This window comes from Phacochoerus africanus, chromosome 10 (assembly GCF_016906955.1).
Source record: "Phacochoerus africanus isolate WHEZ1 chromosome 10, ROS_Pafr_v1, whole genome shotgun sequence".
Classification (NCBI taxonomy): Eukaryota; Metazoa; Chordata; class Mammalia; order Artiodactyla; family Suidae; genus Phacochoerus; species Phacochoerus africanus.
In genome coordinates this window covers 115,563,897-115,579,180 of record NC_062553.1, presented here as the reverse complement: position 1 = coordinate 115,579,180, position 15,284 = coordinate 115,563,897, and the positions used below count along the sequence as shown (strand labels likewise).

Below are 15,284 nucleotides of genomic sequence, written 5' to 3'. Positions count from 1 at the left end.
GTCAGAATGGCCATCATCGAAAAGTCTACAAATAATAAATGCTGGAGAGGGTGTGGATAAAAGGGAACCCTATTACACTGTTGGTAGGAATGCACATTGGTGTAACCAGTATGGAAGAGTATGGAAGTCCCTCAAAAAACTAAAAATAGAACTACTATACAATCCAGCAATCCTACTCCAGGGTATCTATCCAGAGAAAAGAATAATTTGAAAAGATACATGCATCTCAATGTTCCCTGCAGCACTATTTACAATAACCAAGACATGGAAACTACCTAAATGTCCATCAACAGATGAATGGATAAAGATGTGAGATATACATACATATTACTCAGCCATAAAAAACTATAAAATAATGCCATTAGCAACATGGATGGACCTAGAAACTATCATACTAAGTAAAGTTAGTCAGACAGTGAAAGACAAATATCATATACCATTTACATGTGGAATCTTAAAAAAAAAAGATACACATGAACTTATTTGCAGAGCAGAAACAGACTTACAGACTTTTGAAAAACTTAGGGTTATCAAAGGGGACAGGTTGGGGGGTAGGAGGGATGGACTGGGGGTTTGGGATTGGCCTATGCACACTGAGGTATTATGGAATGACTGGCCAATCTTTACAGCACAGAGAACTCTACCCGGTATTCTGTGATAATCTATGTGGGAAAAAAATCTGAGAAAGAATGGCTATGTGAATATGTATGACTGAGTCACTTTGTTCTACAGTAGAAATTATCACAGACTTCCAAATTAACTATACTTCAATAAAAATTAAAAAAATAACAGCATTATATTGGTGACTTACACTTAATGGAGGATTAAGGAATCACATTTTGTGTTGTACAAATACTAACCTGATTATTTTCTATCTTTAATCTCATCAGTTTGTCTTTGGCCACTATTAGACTTTTTTTTTCCTATTAGGCCGCCCTGTAGCATATGGAGTTCTGAGGCCAGGAATCAGACCTAAGGCGCAGTAGTGATCTAAGCCGCAGCAGTGGCAACACCAGATCCTTAACCCACTGTGCTGGGCTGGGGATTGAACCTGTGTCCCAGAACTCCTGAGACACCACTGATCCCATTGAGCCATGGTAGAAACTCCCTATTTGACATACTTTATATCGCATAACTTCTGAAATCTCCTGGTATCATTCAAGGATTATTAAATCCACTTTTTGGTATTACTAGTATCTGAAAAAGTATACTGTCAATGTCATAATAAATATTACTGATAAAGGTACTAAGAAAATTATGAATAAGTACAGAACACATCCCCATTAATAAGACACAAGATAACAATCTTACAGGAAAACACTTCATAAATTCTCAGAGGACACTACATGATTGAAGTTGGATGAGTTTACTAAATTAACCTATGAGTAAAAGGTTACTTCATTCCTATAAAATATACTTGCTCTGGAGTATTTAAAAAAAAATCAAAGGCAAAAGTTGTTGCCCTCTTAAAAAACATTATGTTAACTCCAATATAAGTCCATATTCTATGAATGTACAGGGAGGTGGGGATATTCATTTTAAACCAAATCATTTCAAAATAAATATATACATAAAAATAGAACATACGTTTTGAAACGAACAGAGACTTGATTGTTCCAATTTCTAGTGTCCATCTACATTGTAGACACAGAGAACTGTACATGATTACATGCCTAGATGTGTAAACACAAACACTGAATTTTAAAAGAGAATTTTAATATTTTTCTTTATATGCCAATCTAAATGATGCTGGAAAAAACTCTGTGTTTTTATGTTCTGTGCTATTTATACATATTATTTTCCTCTTATTTTCAGTCTCTTTATCTTTTTAATTTACATTTCCCTTTCTGCTGCCTTTCTAATTATTTTCTCATTATATTCATCTCTGCTATTCTAGTTTTATATTCAAGTCTAGCTAAGTAAAAATACTGAGACCCCACTTACTCAGAATTTTGATAAATCAGTGATAGTTTATAGCTTTCTTGCTTTATCTGTTCAAATTGAATTATTTGAAACCATAATGATATAGATATAAATAAAACAGCATTAGCAAGTTGTTTAAAGTTTAGTAGAATTAATAAGACATATACATATAAGAAAAAAACTAAATGAAGAGGGTATTGGGTAAGTTTCATAAAAATGGTAAATGGGGGGACTGCAATCAGCTTTGTGATCCATTCCAAAAGATATACTAAAGTATAAAAAAATCCCCATCCTTACAACGTTAAAATCTTGTTGGAAAGTTAAGACATAAAACAACATGCAATGCCATGAAAGCAATTATACTAGCAAAAAGACCATAATTATGATAGTAATAAAATAGTAATAAAAACAATAACAATAAATAACAATTATCATTATTGAATTGAGATGTTTCTATGTGCCACGTATTTACATATTTTATTGTGTTTAACTTTTACAACAACGTTTGTTTCAGATATGAGGAAATTATACCCAGCAAATTTATTTGTTAAGAATCATAATAAGTAATGAAATAAATTTGAAACAAAGCTTGTCTGATTCAAAAGGGTATATTACTAAACTTCTGTTATACTACTTTCAAAAAAGACATCAAAAAATTATATTACAAGTTTGAATGTGGCTGAAGTAGTCCTGAAAGAATTCACAAAAGGGTTATTTTATTTCTTGGACTCTGAAGGAGGAAAGAGAAGAAAGAAGGAGGGTATTTTGGGTGTTCAAGTATGGTGAATAAGATGAATGAGAAGTGTTTTTATTATTCTCTTTAAGTACATAATTAAACAATGCTTAAACCTTTTATTTTATTTTATTTTATTTTTTTGCCTTTTGGGGCCACACTCGAAGCACATGGAAGCTTCCATGCCAGGGGGTGAATCAGAGCTGCAGCTGCAGGCCTACACCACAGTAACAGCAAAGAGGGATCCGAGCAACGTCTGCAATCAACACCATAGTTCATGGCAATGACAGATCCTCAACCCACGGAGCAAGGCCAGGGATGGAACCTGAGTCCCCATGGCCGCTAGTTGGATTAGGTACCACTGAGCCACAACAGGAACTCCCTTAAACTTTTTATTAATGCATGGTAGGCCTGCTCCATGGTGAAACTTTTTGTGGGAAATGTTAATGGTAGAGATAGATAGCTGGACTTTATCTTCTTTTCTCTCCCCTGCTTTTTAGGGCTGCATCTGTGGCACATGGAAGTTCCCAGGCTAGGGGTACGATCGGAGCTACAGCTGCTGGCCTACACCACAGCCACAGCAATGCCGGATCCGAGCCACATCTTTGACCTACATCACAACTCGTGGCAACACTGGATCCTTAACCCACTGAGTGAGACCAAGGATCAAATATGCCTCATGACTAGTCCTCTTGGCTACTAATCGTGTTTGTTACCTCTAAGCCAGGATGGGAACTCTGGACTTTATTTTCTTAAACCAGCTTGCCTGAATTTGAACTGAGGTGAGATTAGATATTATATAGTCATTAGAAAAATACCATAATTCTTGTGGACTTGGAAGAAAGACTAAACTTGGAGGAATGATCTCTTCATGGGTTTTAATAGTAGAATGCCACCATATTTTATTGGGTCAAAACCATAAATTTAATTGAGTATGAGTCACTTTTGTCATAAGCACTTTCCCTGTAAAAAGACAAGGAAACACATTTGCTTACCTTGTATTACATGTGAGTTGTCTTTCAAGAAGAAGTTATACAGGTATTTGGGGATAAAAGCAGACATACATGCATAAGCCAAGGCTAAGAAAGAATAAGGCAAATATAATAAATTAGTTCATGAGGTAAATGATCAGCAGTCACTCACTCAGCACACATTCCTTGAACTTCCTTTTAAATAAGAATTATGTTAATAATTGATGGAAGCACTAAATTAAAGGGGGAAAAACCCCCTACCATTTAAAATAATATTTTGGACAACAAAAAATAACCATCCTAGTAACTTTTCAATTTCAAATTACTGTAGTAACCATTATCCACAAAAAAAAAACCTTCATTAGCAGAACTTTATGCAGTTTTAAAATATCTAAACAAAATCATTATTAATGAGCTACAGAAGCTTCAATACCCTTAATTTTTGTTGATGCAAACAAAAGAGCCTGAGAGCTTTGGATTTAGAGACACTACTAATAAACTGTTCTTTCAAACCCATGTCCCTTAGTATTTTTAGAGCAATATGTGTGATAAGGGACTATGCTTAACAAAGCACAGAAAAACCTCTAGTCTATATTAAAGAAAAGCATCACAGAACAAATTTCAAATAGTGAAATTTTAGATTTCTGAGATTTTGCTATCTCTACTCAACTCCAGATATCTATGTAAATTCTGATACAAAATAGAATTTGAAAATATGGAGATTCTAAGACTGAGGTATCCAAGGATTTTAGCTAATATGGTAACACTCTCTGTGTGTGATATCATTAGGGATATTCATAATAAATATTCAAATATTTATTGAAAAGCCTACTATGAAAAAGGCATTCTATCAGGAGACAGAAAACAAACAAACAAAAAGCTCTTGTCATTAAAAAAAGCTGCTAAGGAGTTCCTGTTGGGCTTAGAGGGTTAACCCAACATAGCATCTGGAAGGATGAGGATTCAATCCCTGGCCTCAGTGGGTTAAGGATCTGGTGTTGCTACAAGCTACAATATAAGCAGCAGATGCACCTTGGATCTGGTGTTGTGGTAGCTGTGGTGTAGGCCTAAAGCTGCAGCTCTGATTCAACCCCCTAGCCTGGAAATTTCCATATGCTGTGGGTACAGCTGTTAAACAAAAAGAAAAGAAAAAAATAAAGCTGCTAAGCAAAAATAGGGGTCTACTATATTAGCATGTAAATGAATATAAAACATACACAAGATAAATTTCTGGAATACAAAGTGCTATTATGGACTCAGGAGGGTAAGAAAAGTCTTCATTAAGGAATTAGTGGTTGAAATAATAAACTTTGGAGATACCAGATCAATACTTTTTTCCTTACAAATTGTTTAGAAAGTATACATAGAGTAAAACCAATCTCTAAAAAGTCAGAATTTTCTCTAAAGTTTTATAAGAATGGTCATCCAAGTAAATAAATGCATTTAGAATAATCTATCGGAGTCTCCCTAAATCTCTGGTCATTGCCTGGTCACAGCTGAAACTCATTTTATTCTGTAAAATGAGTCTAGTAGACTATTTTACAGAAATTTAGAGTATCCACTAGGAAGAGATCAGGAATTTTACAATGAAAATAAAAAACTTTCATATTGGGATATTTTAGAATAATATGCACAATAATTACTCATTTTTTGTTTGTTTTTTGTCTTTTCTAGGGCCGCACCCACGCATATGGAGGTTCCCAGGCTAGGGGTTTAATTGGAGCTGTAGCCGCCAGCCCACGCCAGGGTCACGGCGTCCTGTGTCTGAGCTGCGTCTGTGACCTACACCATAGCTCACAGCAACGCAGGATCCTTAACCCACTGAGTGAGGCCAGGGATCGAACCCACAATCTCATGGTTCCTAGTTGGATTCATTAACCACTGTGCCACTAGCGGAACTCCAACAATAATTATTTAAATGATAAATAAGCTTACCTTCATTATTGAAATTTAAATATAGGAATGGAGCACAAAGTGAGTCAAGACCTGATGGGGAAAGGTTGGAGAAAGAATTCAGATAAATATAATCCAGCAGAACTGTAGGTATATACCTTACTCAGTTCTCTGTATTACTTCTGAAGAGATTAAGCATTATACATATTACTTATTCAGAAATATTACTTCATGGGTATTTGCAAGGAGTAAATGATAGTGACTGGCACATAGTAAAGCCCAATATAAATCAACTGCTATTATTATCAATGTTACTATAAGTTGAAGAACTAAATAATAGAAAAATGTAAAAATGATAGAAGGCTTGAGATATAGTCCCATCTCCGATTCTGACTGTGTGATCATGGCAATCACTTAACTCCAGGCAGGTTTTCTTGTTTAAGAGATGGAAATTTGTCTTATGTGTTTCTCTGGGATGATGGAAAAAACTGTAAAAAATTGTGAAGTTAGCTGCTGCGTAGCACTGGGAACTCTGTCTAGTCACTTATGATGGAGCATGATAATGTGAGAAAATAGAATATGTACATGTATGTGTAACTGGGTCACCATGTTGTACAGTAGAAAAAAATTGGTATTGGGGAAATAATTTTTTAAAAATAAAATTTTTGAAAAAATTAAAAAAAATTGTGAAGTTAAAATACAAACACATGACATAGTTCTTTTATTGAAAATAATGCTGTTCATATGTTGTCATGTTGAAAGAATGTACAAAATTTGTCTAGAATTGCTAGGGCGATATAGAACTCTAAAATGAACAGTTAGGAAAAATAATACCTTCATTATTAAGTTTGGCAAGAAATTGATGCAGAATTGAAATATAAACACTATTCTTTATAACAACAAATTCAAAAATAAGACTGAGTGGAATGGGTTTCTTGTTCATGAATTTATCAGTGACCTCAAAAATGGAAATGAGAAAAGCTAAAAATCAAGGACATGGAGCATTAACGATATTTTAAAAAAGAGAAACAATAAATAAAGTGAGTAGTTTAGTATTCTCCAATTTCTTTTTCTTTTCTTTTCTTTTTTTTCATGGCCACACCATGGCATATGAAAGTTCCTGGGGCCAGGACTTGAATCCGAGCCATATATGTGACCTACCCCTATAGCTACGGCAATGCTGGATCCTTTAACCTACTGTCCTGAGCCCACCTTTGCAGCGACCTGAGCTACTGCAGTGGGACTCTTAACCACTGCGCCAGAGTGGGAACTCTTCCTCAATTTCTAATATTAACTGTCAAGAATATCATTAACTGTCAAGAATATCAACTAGCCCAATATTATTCATGGTGCAAACTTATTATTTGCATAAGTATTGAAAAAATGTATTTACAAAGATTACAATAGCAGAAAATATTCTTTATACTTTCCTAATCACTATGATGGCAAATCTGTCTCATTAGATATGTATTTAAATGATATTCAGTAGGCATTCAGACAAAGCTTACAAAAGTTTTCATATAAACCTCTCAAAAATTGGAGCATAGCTTTAGTATTTTTTCTTAAAGATTAGGATATTTTGATATTTTAATTTTAAAAATTGTCAGTCAGACAATGTGCCCCAAATACTTGAAAAAAAGAGTCTTAATTTTATAACTGGGGAAAAACAGTTACCTTGCCAATACACAAGATCTGGATGGGACACCACCCAGGCTTTCAATACACGTCTAAATTTTGCATGACCTTCTGGTGATGATAGCAGTTCATCATACTGATGACAACGAGGAATATCCACTTCAATCTGTAAAACAGCATAGAGTGATCTCCAATAAGCCCCAACATAAGGAAAAGAAGTAACTGCATTATGAATTTCAGAAGAGGCAGCCTACATAACCCTGGTATTCAAAGTTTTTTGTTGTTGTTGCCTTGTTTTTTGTTTGTTAGGACAGCACCTGGGGCACATGGAAGTTCCCAGGCTAGGGACTGAATTGGATTTGCACTGCTGGCCTATACCACAGCTCACAGAAATGTTAGATCCTCAACCCACTGAGGGAGGCCAGGGGTCGAACCCACGTTCTCATGGATACCAGACAGGTTCGTTACTGCTGAGCCACAATGGGAGCTCCTGGTGTTCAAGGTTTTTGAATTTTATATTAATCCTCTGGAACCAAAAAAGTTGTAAGTATATTTAAACAAGGAAAACAGATCATTCCTTTTGAATATGTATGTACTAATTTAGTTTTCAAAAGACCTTCCTTTATAGTCTGGTCCAAATAAAGAACACATTCTTCACACAAAAAAGTACATTATTAGGAAAAGTTACTTGGCCTAACCTCCTTTAAGTAACAGTTCTAATTCACTAATGAGTTAGATTACATCTTAGAGAGCGAAGAATTATGTATCTCTAACATCATATGCATATGATGGCTGCTGAGTATTCATAATAAAAGGAGGAAAATTCCTCATGCCTTTCTAAGATTTAAAGATTTGGCAGACATTTTAGGTTGTTTAAGAAAATCTAAATCATACTTGTCTATCTGTAGGAATTGGAGTATCTTTGTCAATCGCATCATATTTGGCATGAATAGCCCCCTGCAAAAAAATAGAAGATATATTACTTTCATCATAACTTCAATAAATTATAAATTTAGGCAAAATCTGCTTATAAACATCTATCTTTGAAAATGCACCCAATTATAGATAGGTAGATTCAAACTCAAAGTATACCCCTTAAAAAATATTCTACATTCCTGACGGTCTGTGATAAAAGTTTGAGACAATTTACCATTTTGCTAAGGCAGATGTCTGAATCATATACAACAGAAGACCAATATGCTGGATGAGTCACATAGCAAATGAGTATGCTTATCTGGGAGTATTTTCCAGCCTTCCCAACACAGCAGAGCTTTATTCATTGTTATCTCACACACGGTAAACTTTGTAAGAAAATTTTTTCTTAATTGAGGGAGGGGAGAGAGGGTCATTCTAAAAGAAAATTTCCTGTTAAAGTTGTTAATAAAAGCAAATATAAAATGAAACTGTCTAAAGGAATGGTAGTTTAGCACTAGGAAGCAGAAGTTTGGAATGATTACAGAGTGGAATATCATGGAGTCATGAAATCATTAAGGAACTAAAAAGATCACTAACATTTTTCAGTTAAACCATTATGAGGGAATAATAAAATAATAATCAAATAAACCACTTCAATTTTGGTCATGTTCCATTGGATCAAGCATGGAACAATTCTTATTAGTTTGGATTTGGGATTCAAACTCTAACACCGGGAATCAACTTCTCTTGCATATCTATTTAATTAAAGATTTGGACAATCTGACCTTAGAAGTCCTCTTGAACTTTAAGCATTATATGGTTCTATAATTCTAACTATTAACATTATGGTATAGAATACTAGGCATTCTTATAAAGAAACCAACCAAACTCAAAGATATTTAGATTCTCATCAAGGGTATCAGGAATGAAGAAAGGAGTTCTTACAATAGAGAGTTAAAAGGATTAAAAATATTTGGGGAAATTCACATACAAAAATAGGTAATGGATATCTAAGATATCTATAAGGGAATGTACGAAGGCAAGATGACAAAGAATGACAGGAAATGAAAAAGATCTGGCAGGACTGGCCTATTATCCTGACTGCTGTCACCAAAGTTCTCTGATAGTACTGCAGGTCATCCTAATAATTTTATGACACCTCTCCTTTCCTCACTGCCACAGGTAAGGTGTTACAGAACTTAAAGTAGCTATTTCTCATAGCAGCATGCTTCTGGTGAGACAGATGGGTCAAAGCCACTAAATTATGTTCATGATTTCTGATAAGGTTCCAATTTAGAGTGGACGATTTCTCCAAACTTAACAGAACTACTTGTAAATAGGCAATCCTATTCCTAGATGAACATACTTATAAGCAGGACTATATACTTATAAACTCTCTCTCTCTCTCTCTCTATATATATATATATTCTGATATATTTTAAATATTCTGATTTTAAAGTTAATAATCCAGATAATTTATGAGTCCCATTAAATAAAATTTTAAATAGAATAAATATAATAAACCTTTAATTCAATTTTTCATTTTATCTAGTGTATTCTTCTCCTCTATTCTGTTCACTTAAAACTGCCAAAAATTCTTAATGCTCATATTTTACTACATAATTTTCTAACAACTTGAAAAATATACATTCAGAAAACACCTCCATTCTCTTTCTTTCTTTGCACTATTAATGAGTTTCTAACTTTTTTTTTTTTTTTTTTTTACCTCAACTCCCAGAAGAGCAGCCCAGGTTAAACCTCTCATAAGAGGAGGAATGTCAACTCTTGCTTCTTTCCAGATTTGATTTTTTTTATAAGGATAAGCCTATAGACAAAAAAAAGATATGAAAAATATCTCAAATTATCAGGGCCATCTTTTTAGTCTAGACAGTTCTGAATAAACCAGTGATAAAGTTGAAGGTGAAATGTAATACATTTCTAAGTATCTGAAATTACTTGGTCTGGTGTTATTAATTAATACATATAAATTAGCAGTGGAATAGTTCCCTATCTTCTGTAAATCTCCTATTATACAATCAAAGAGAGGAGCTGATTCTACTGTTTTTAATCATTCCTCTCTATTTTGTGTTTTGGGAGAATTAAAAGTGATTCATATGGAGGTTAATATTATCAGTCTCATACAGGTGAAATAATGTATGCAAAGTATTTTGTAAAATATCTAGAGATGCAGAAAATATTAAATAAATATGTTATTATTATGGCTACTTCTGTATCCTTGCATATAAATGTGTTCTTTTGTAAATTTGTACATTAGGAGCTATTTCTGGAAGAGAATTATTAGGACAAAGGATAAGGATGTTGTTAAACACTCTCGACACATACTTTCAATTGGTTTACAGACTGCTTCTATCAATTTGCACTACTCCATAAGAACAAGAGCTCCAATCTCAATATGCCTTTACTCACTTCGCTAACTCGATATGCAAGAAGACTTTTAATTTTTTTTCATTTCTAGTAAGGATACATATTTTGAATAGATTCACCCACTAGTTGAATTTCTATTGTGTTCTTTATGCATTTCTGTTTTGATAACAGTGCTTTTTCTGTTGGTTTTTCAGCGTTCTTTAAATAGTAGGGATATTAATATCCTGTCTAATATGATGTTGCATAGATTTCTGCATCTTGTTTACTTTTTAGTTTCATACTATGAACAGGTATCGTTTTCATAATTAAAAGTTAATCAAAAAAGAAAGGTCATGAGTTAGTGTTCTAATGACATCAAGATTCCCTAAGAATTAGCAATGAAATAAAAAATAAGGATTGTATATGGGTGCTTATAACACTTTAAAATTTAGAATCTCTACCTTTAGCAGCCTGTCAAAGAGAATGATTCTGTTTAGTTGGTACTCTGTGTCCCTCTCTCGGATGATTAAAGGGAGAGTAGCAGCTGCAGACAGCTCATTATTGCTGTTTGAATGAGGTAAATTAGACTGGCTGTAAAAGAAAAACAAAAGCACAAAAATTGATAAAAGGGCTTAAAGTTAAAAAAAATTGCAAACATCATATCCTTGTGTCCTATTTAGGAAATACTTTTCAAAGAAAATGTATAAGCTTCTTACCAGTGTAATATAAAGAAAAAATAAGTGTAAAAGGAGACTATATACTCACTCATCTTCAAGTAGTGGGTAAAATGCTTCTCCACCAACATCTTTTAATCTCTGTGAATTTAAAGAGAAAATATTTATGATATTTAGGCTCAGAGAAACACTGACCCATATTTAAAGGAAAAAATAATATAAAATTATGAATTTATAAAAGTACCAAGAAAAGTATACAACAGAATCTAAAATTGATTCCTAAGATAACTATGCAAATATATTATGCCTCCAGTGATTAAATTTAGCTGTGAAGAATAGTTTTTTATTTTTTTTTAACTCTAGGTATTTCTTGTAAATGTTAGACACTTATTATAATAGCTTTCCAAACACAATTCAGAATTACCAAAATTAGTATGAAATGTAATAAGTGGATAAAATGTTTTTAAATTATATGAAGATTCTTTTAAAAGGTACTTTGGTATAAATATCCCTTATAAAGCTCAAGTCAGATTTATCTTTGTTTTGACTTTAATACAAACTAAGACAAAAGTAAGGTGCCAATAAGAAGGATTCAAAAGAATTTCTCACACCATACTTTGAATATGAATGATTCAAACAGCTGATAAATCAACTGACAAAAAATTCAATTCTTTTACTTCTTCCACAAAGTCATTATAATAGATGTTATCCCAATAATAACACTGCCAGGATTATAGATATTCTACAAAAATGTAAGAAGGGGAGTTCCCATTGTGGTGCAGCAGAAACAAATCCAACCCGTCTCCATGAGGATGTTGGTTTGATCCCTGGCCTCCCTCAGTGGGATGTAGATCTGGAGCTGCCCTGAGTTGTGGTGTCGGTCACCAATGCAGCTCTGATCTGCGTGGCTGTGACTGTGGCTGGCAGCTGTAGCTCCAATTCAATTCCTAGCCTGGGAATTTCCATATGCTGTGGGTGTGACCCTAAAAGGCAAAAAAAAAAAAAAAAAGTAAGAAGGTAGGTAGTTGTAAAGTAAAACTTAGACACAACTAAGCAGGGTGATTAAAATAAATGCCATCCTGCCCACTGCTTTGTTCCTTAGCTCAACTTTCAGGTGGAAGGCAGAGTATCTGCTCCTCTGGGGACAGATATAGAACTTCAGGCTCTGTGCACAGCTAGCCTTTTATTATCAGAGTCACTGTAAGTTGTTCTGGGAATTTATAAAAGCCAAAGAAAATCCAACACTGAGAATCTAGCAAACGTTGGATTCATGCCCAGCTTTTCTCTAAAATTTAACATGCCATGCATTTATCCTATTTTGCCTTTAAACTTTTATGTATTTCTTTCATGCATTAAAATTCTAAGTTGAAAAATAAGATTTTCACAAATTTTACTGATTAATGTACACATTTTTTTTAAATTTAGGTTTTACTGTCCTGAAGATCATACATAGTATTCATATCTTTTTTTGCTTTTTTCTAGTTAAAATTTTGGTGTATTAAGGGCTAAAAAAGGCAAAAATACTTATATAGAAAAGCACAAGGTAAAAATTATTATTTAGTTTCTATATTATTTTAAAAATCAGCAATATTAACATTTTTTTCTTAATTATAGAAAAAAGTAATCTAAGTTTCAAAAGTGGAAATGTAAGGAACTGAGGAATAAATAAAATTGAAGCCTGTATTCATTTAACTTGTATTCATACAATTTGGATTAGATTTAAATTTAAGAGCAAATTAAAATAAAGTCTGTTGAAACCACATATTTTAGATGTACTTTATTATTTGCTGTCTTGTTGCTTATTTTGTCCACTATACATGTTTTTTCTCTTCAAAGGGGTGATAAATTTAGGGTATCAAATGTAATGATTACATATTTTAATTTTCTATTCCTAGCATTATAGAAGAAGAGAGATTCTAAAACCCTCCTACTGTATAACATGTATAATATTAAAATGACAGGTAAAGCCTAAAACAGGAGGAAAATGCAATGACATATGACAAAGTTTAGAGAGAAAGGAGGTAAGCTAGAATTAAAGTACACTGACAACTGTGGTGTAGGGTTTTAGAGTACAATTTGTACAAAAAGCAATCACTATGAAGTGCAATACTGCTAAGTGAGATAACTGAGGTATGGCTGTACAGCCGACAAAGATTTCATACCTGAATACATTTTTAAACTTCTCAAATCAATAAGAAATCACATAATAAAAAAGTGGCAAGAGATATAAACTAGCAATGTACAAAGAGGTAAGTAAATGGCCAAAAATATGAAGACTTATAACTGCACTATCTTCAGGGAATTAAAATTAGTATTATAGGAAAATACCATTCTATACCTTCTACAACGGTAATTTTTAAAAATTTGACACCATGTGTTACCATGTACGTGGAGAAATGAGAACATTATCCAAAGAGAGTAAAAAGATAAAGTGCTAAAACCACTTCTGTGAACAATCTGACAATATATATTAAGCTGATGATGTACAGATCCTGTTTTTCAACAATGCCACTCCTAGGAACACACCTTAAAAAAAAACCTCACATATTTTATAGTATCCAGGAGGAATTTAAGACTTCATATGTATTTGTAAGTTTTTATTTAAAAATTTAAAGAAAAGGAAGAGAAAAAATGATCTGAAGCAAATTTGCCAAAATACCGTTCTTACATTTCTTAGCTGGCATAATGACAACGTCACGGTGGTATCATCTAATAGTGAACTTCTATCTCGACCTTGTCCAAAGCTTTCCCCATCTTCAAAGAGAAAACTGAAAGGAAATTAAAAATAATAATAATTTAAATGAGCACAGAAATCCGATTTATTGTTTCTTCTAGAAAATAAAATTTATTCTAAATCATCAATCTCTTTAACAAAACAAGAAAATTTCAGACCAAATGGGTTAATAAAAAATGTAACAGTTGAAATTTCTTCCAACAATTCTCAGTTTTAAATATATGCTGAAATAGTATAAATATAAAGCATTTTAGAAATGCAAGAGTATGATTTATACTCTTTGTTCATCACAGGTACAATAATAAATTTACTCTATTGACACTAGGTTAATGTGCTTCTGAGGAAGTTCATATAAGTAAAAAATTATAAAAGAGAAGAATAAAGAAAAATGCTAATGATGATAACTTCTCCCAAGAAAGAAAGCTGAATAATAAATGCATGAAGTTTGTTTAGAATTTTAGATAATTCCTTTTGAGAATTTTTATAATCTTCAAACGATTTATTCTTAGAATTTCCATCTTAATTCCTAATTTTCTATTTAATTGTGTGAACTGTATAACTGAACTTAATATTTAGAATTCAGTTTAAGAGGAGAAAAAAGTAGAGAACCAGTGGTATATTGAAACAATTAACCTAAAATTTAACATATGAAAAAAAAATTTCAGTAGATTAATTTCCAGTTACCTACAAAGGATCAAATCTAGTCCTAAAATCTAAAACTAAAACTATCGCAGCATGGATACTCAAGAGATTCAGGTTTTCATCTTTATGACTAAATATGACTTTTGGGGTTATACTGTTACTTAACTTCTAGGTAATTTATAGGAGAGTGGCCAAGACTTTATGCGTCCTGCAGATTTTCTCAACAGTGAATTAACACCATGATGATCTCCAGGGAAAGCAATGAGGCTACCAACCGTATTTTAAGATTTTATTAGAGATAGAAAATAGCTCCTCATAATGGACACAATAGCCCAGTTTACTAACTTAAATATTACTATTCTATTTGTACATTTTTCATTTATTGATCGTCAAATATTGTGAGATGTTCCATAATAACTTTACTTCAAATAGATCATAAAGCAAAGTATTTAAAAACAATATTTATTAAGAATTGTAAAGACAATTGATGATAACACTGCAATCAGAAACTGCAGGCAAGGAGTTCCCATTGTGGCTCAGAGGTAACGAACCCGACTAGTATCCATGAGGATGTGGATTAGATCCAGCATTACCATGAGTTGTGGTGTAGGTCACAGTCTAGGCTCAGGTCCTGCATTGCTGTGGCTGTGGTATAGGCTGGCAGCTGCAGATCTGATTCGAACCCTAGCCTGGGAACTTCCATATGCCATGGATGTAGCCCTAAAAAGGCAATAAATAAATAAATAAAAGAAACGTCAGCCAAGAAAACAAGGTATGGACTTCTAATTGTTTTCATAATC

The 15,284-nt window shown here is 33.1% G+C and overlaps 1 protein-coding gene across 4 annotated transcripts in view; it reads right to left on the bottom strand.

The window, feature by feature from the left end:
- Positions 1–15,284, bottom strand: part of TBCK (TBC1 domain containing kinase) — a 221,969-nt gene that overhangs the window by 126,935 nt on the left and 79,750 nt on the right. For all 4 annotated transcript variants that reach the window (XM_047751738.1, XM_047751736.1, XM_047751735.1 and 1 more), the window contains exons 12-19: positions 13,777–13,876; positions 11,200–11,249; positions 10,896–11,025; positions 9,797–9,895; positions 8,050–8,112; positions 7,195–7,321; positions 5,563–5,613; positions 3,652–3,735 (exon numbers count right to left, since the gene is read on the bottom strand). In XM_047751738.1, coding sequence (XP_047607694.1) covers positions 3,652–3,735; positions 5,563–5,613; positions 7,195–7,321; positions 8,050–8,112; positions 9,797–9,895; positions 10,896–11,025; positions 11,200–11,249; positions 13,777–13,876 — 704 coding nt within the window. The remainder of the gene's footprint in view (positions 1–3,651; positions 3,736–5,562; positions 5,614–7,194; positions 7,322–8,049; positions 8,113–9,796; positions 9,896–10,895; positions 11,026–11,199; positions 11,250–13,776; positions 13,877–15,284) is intronic.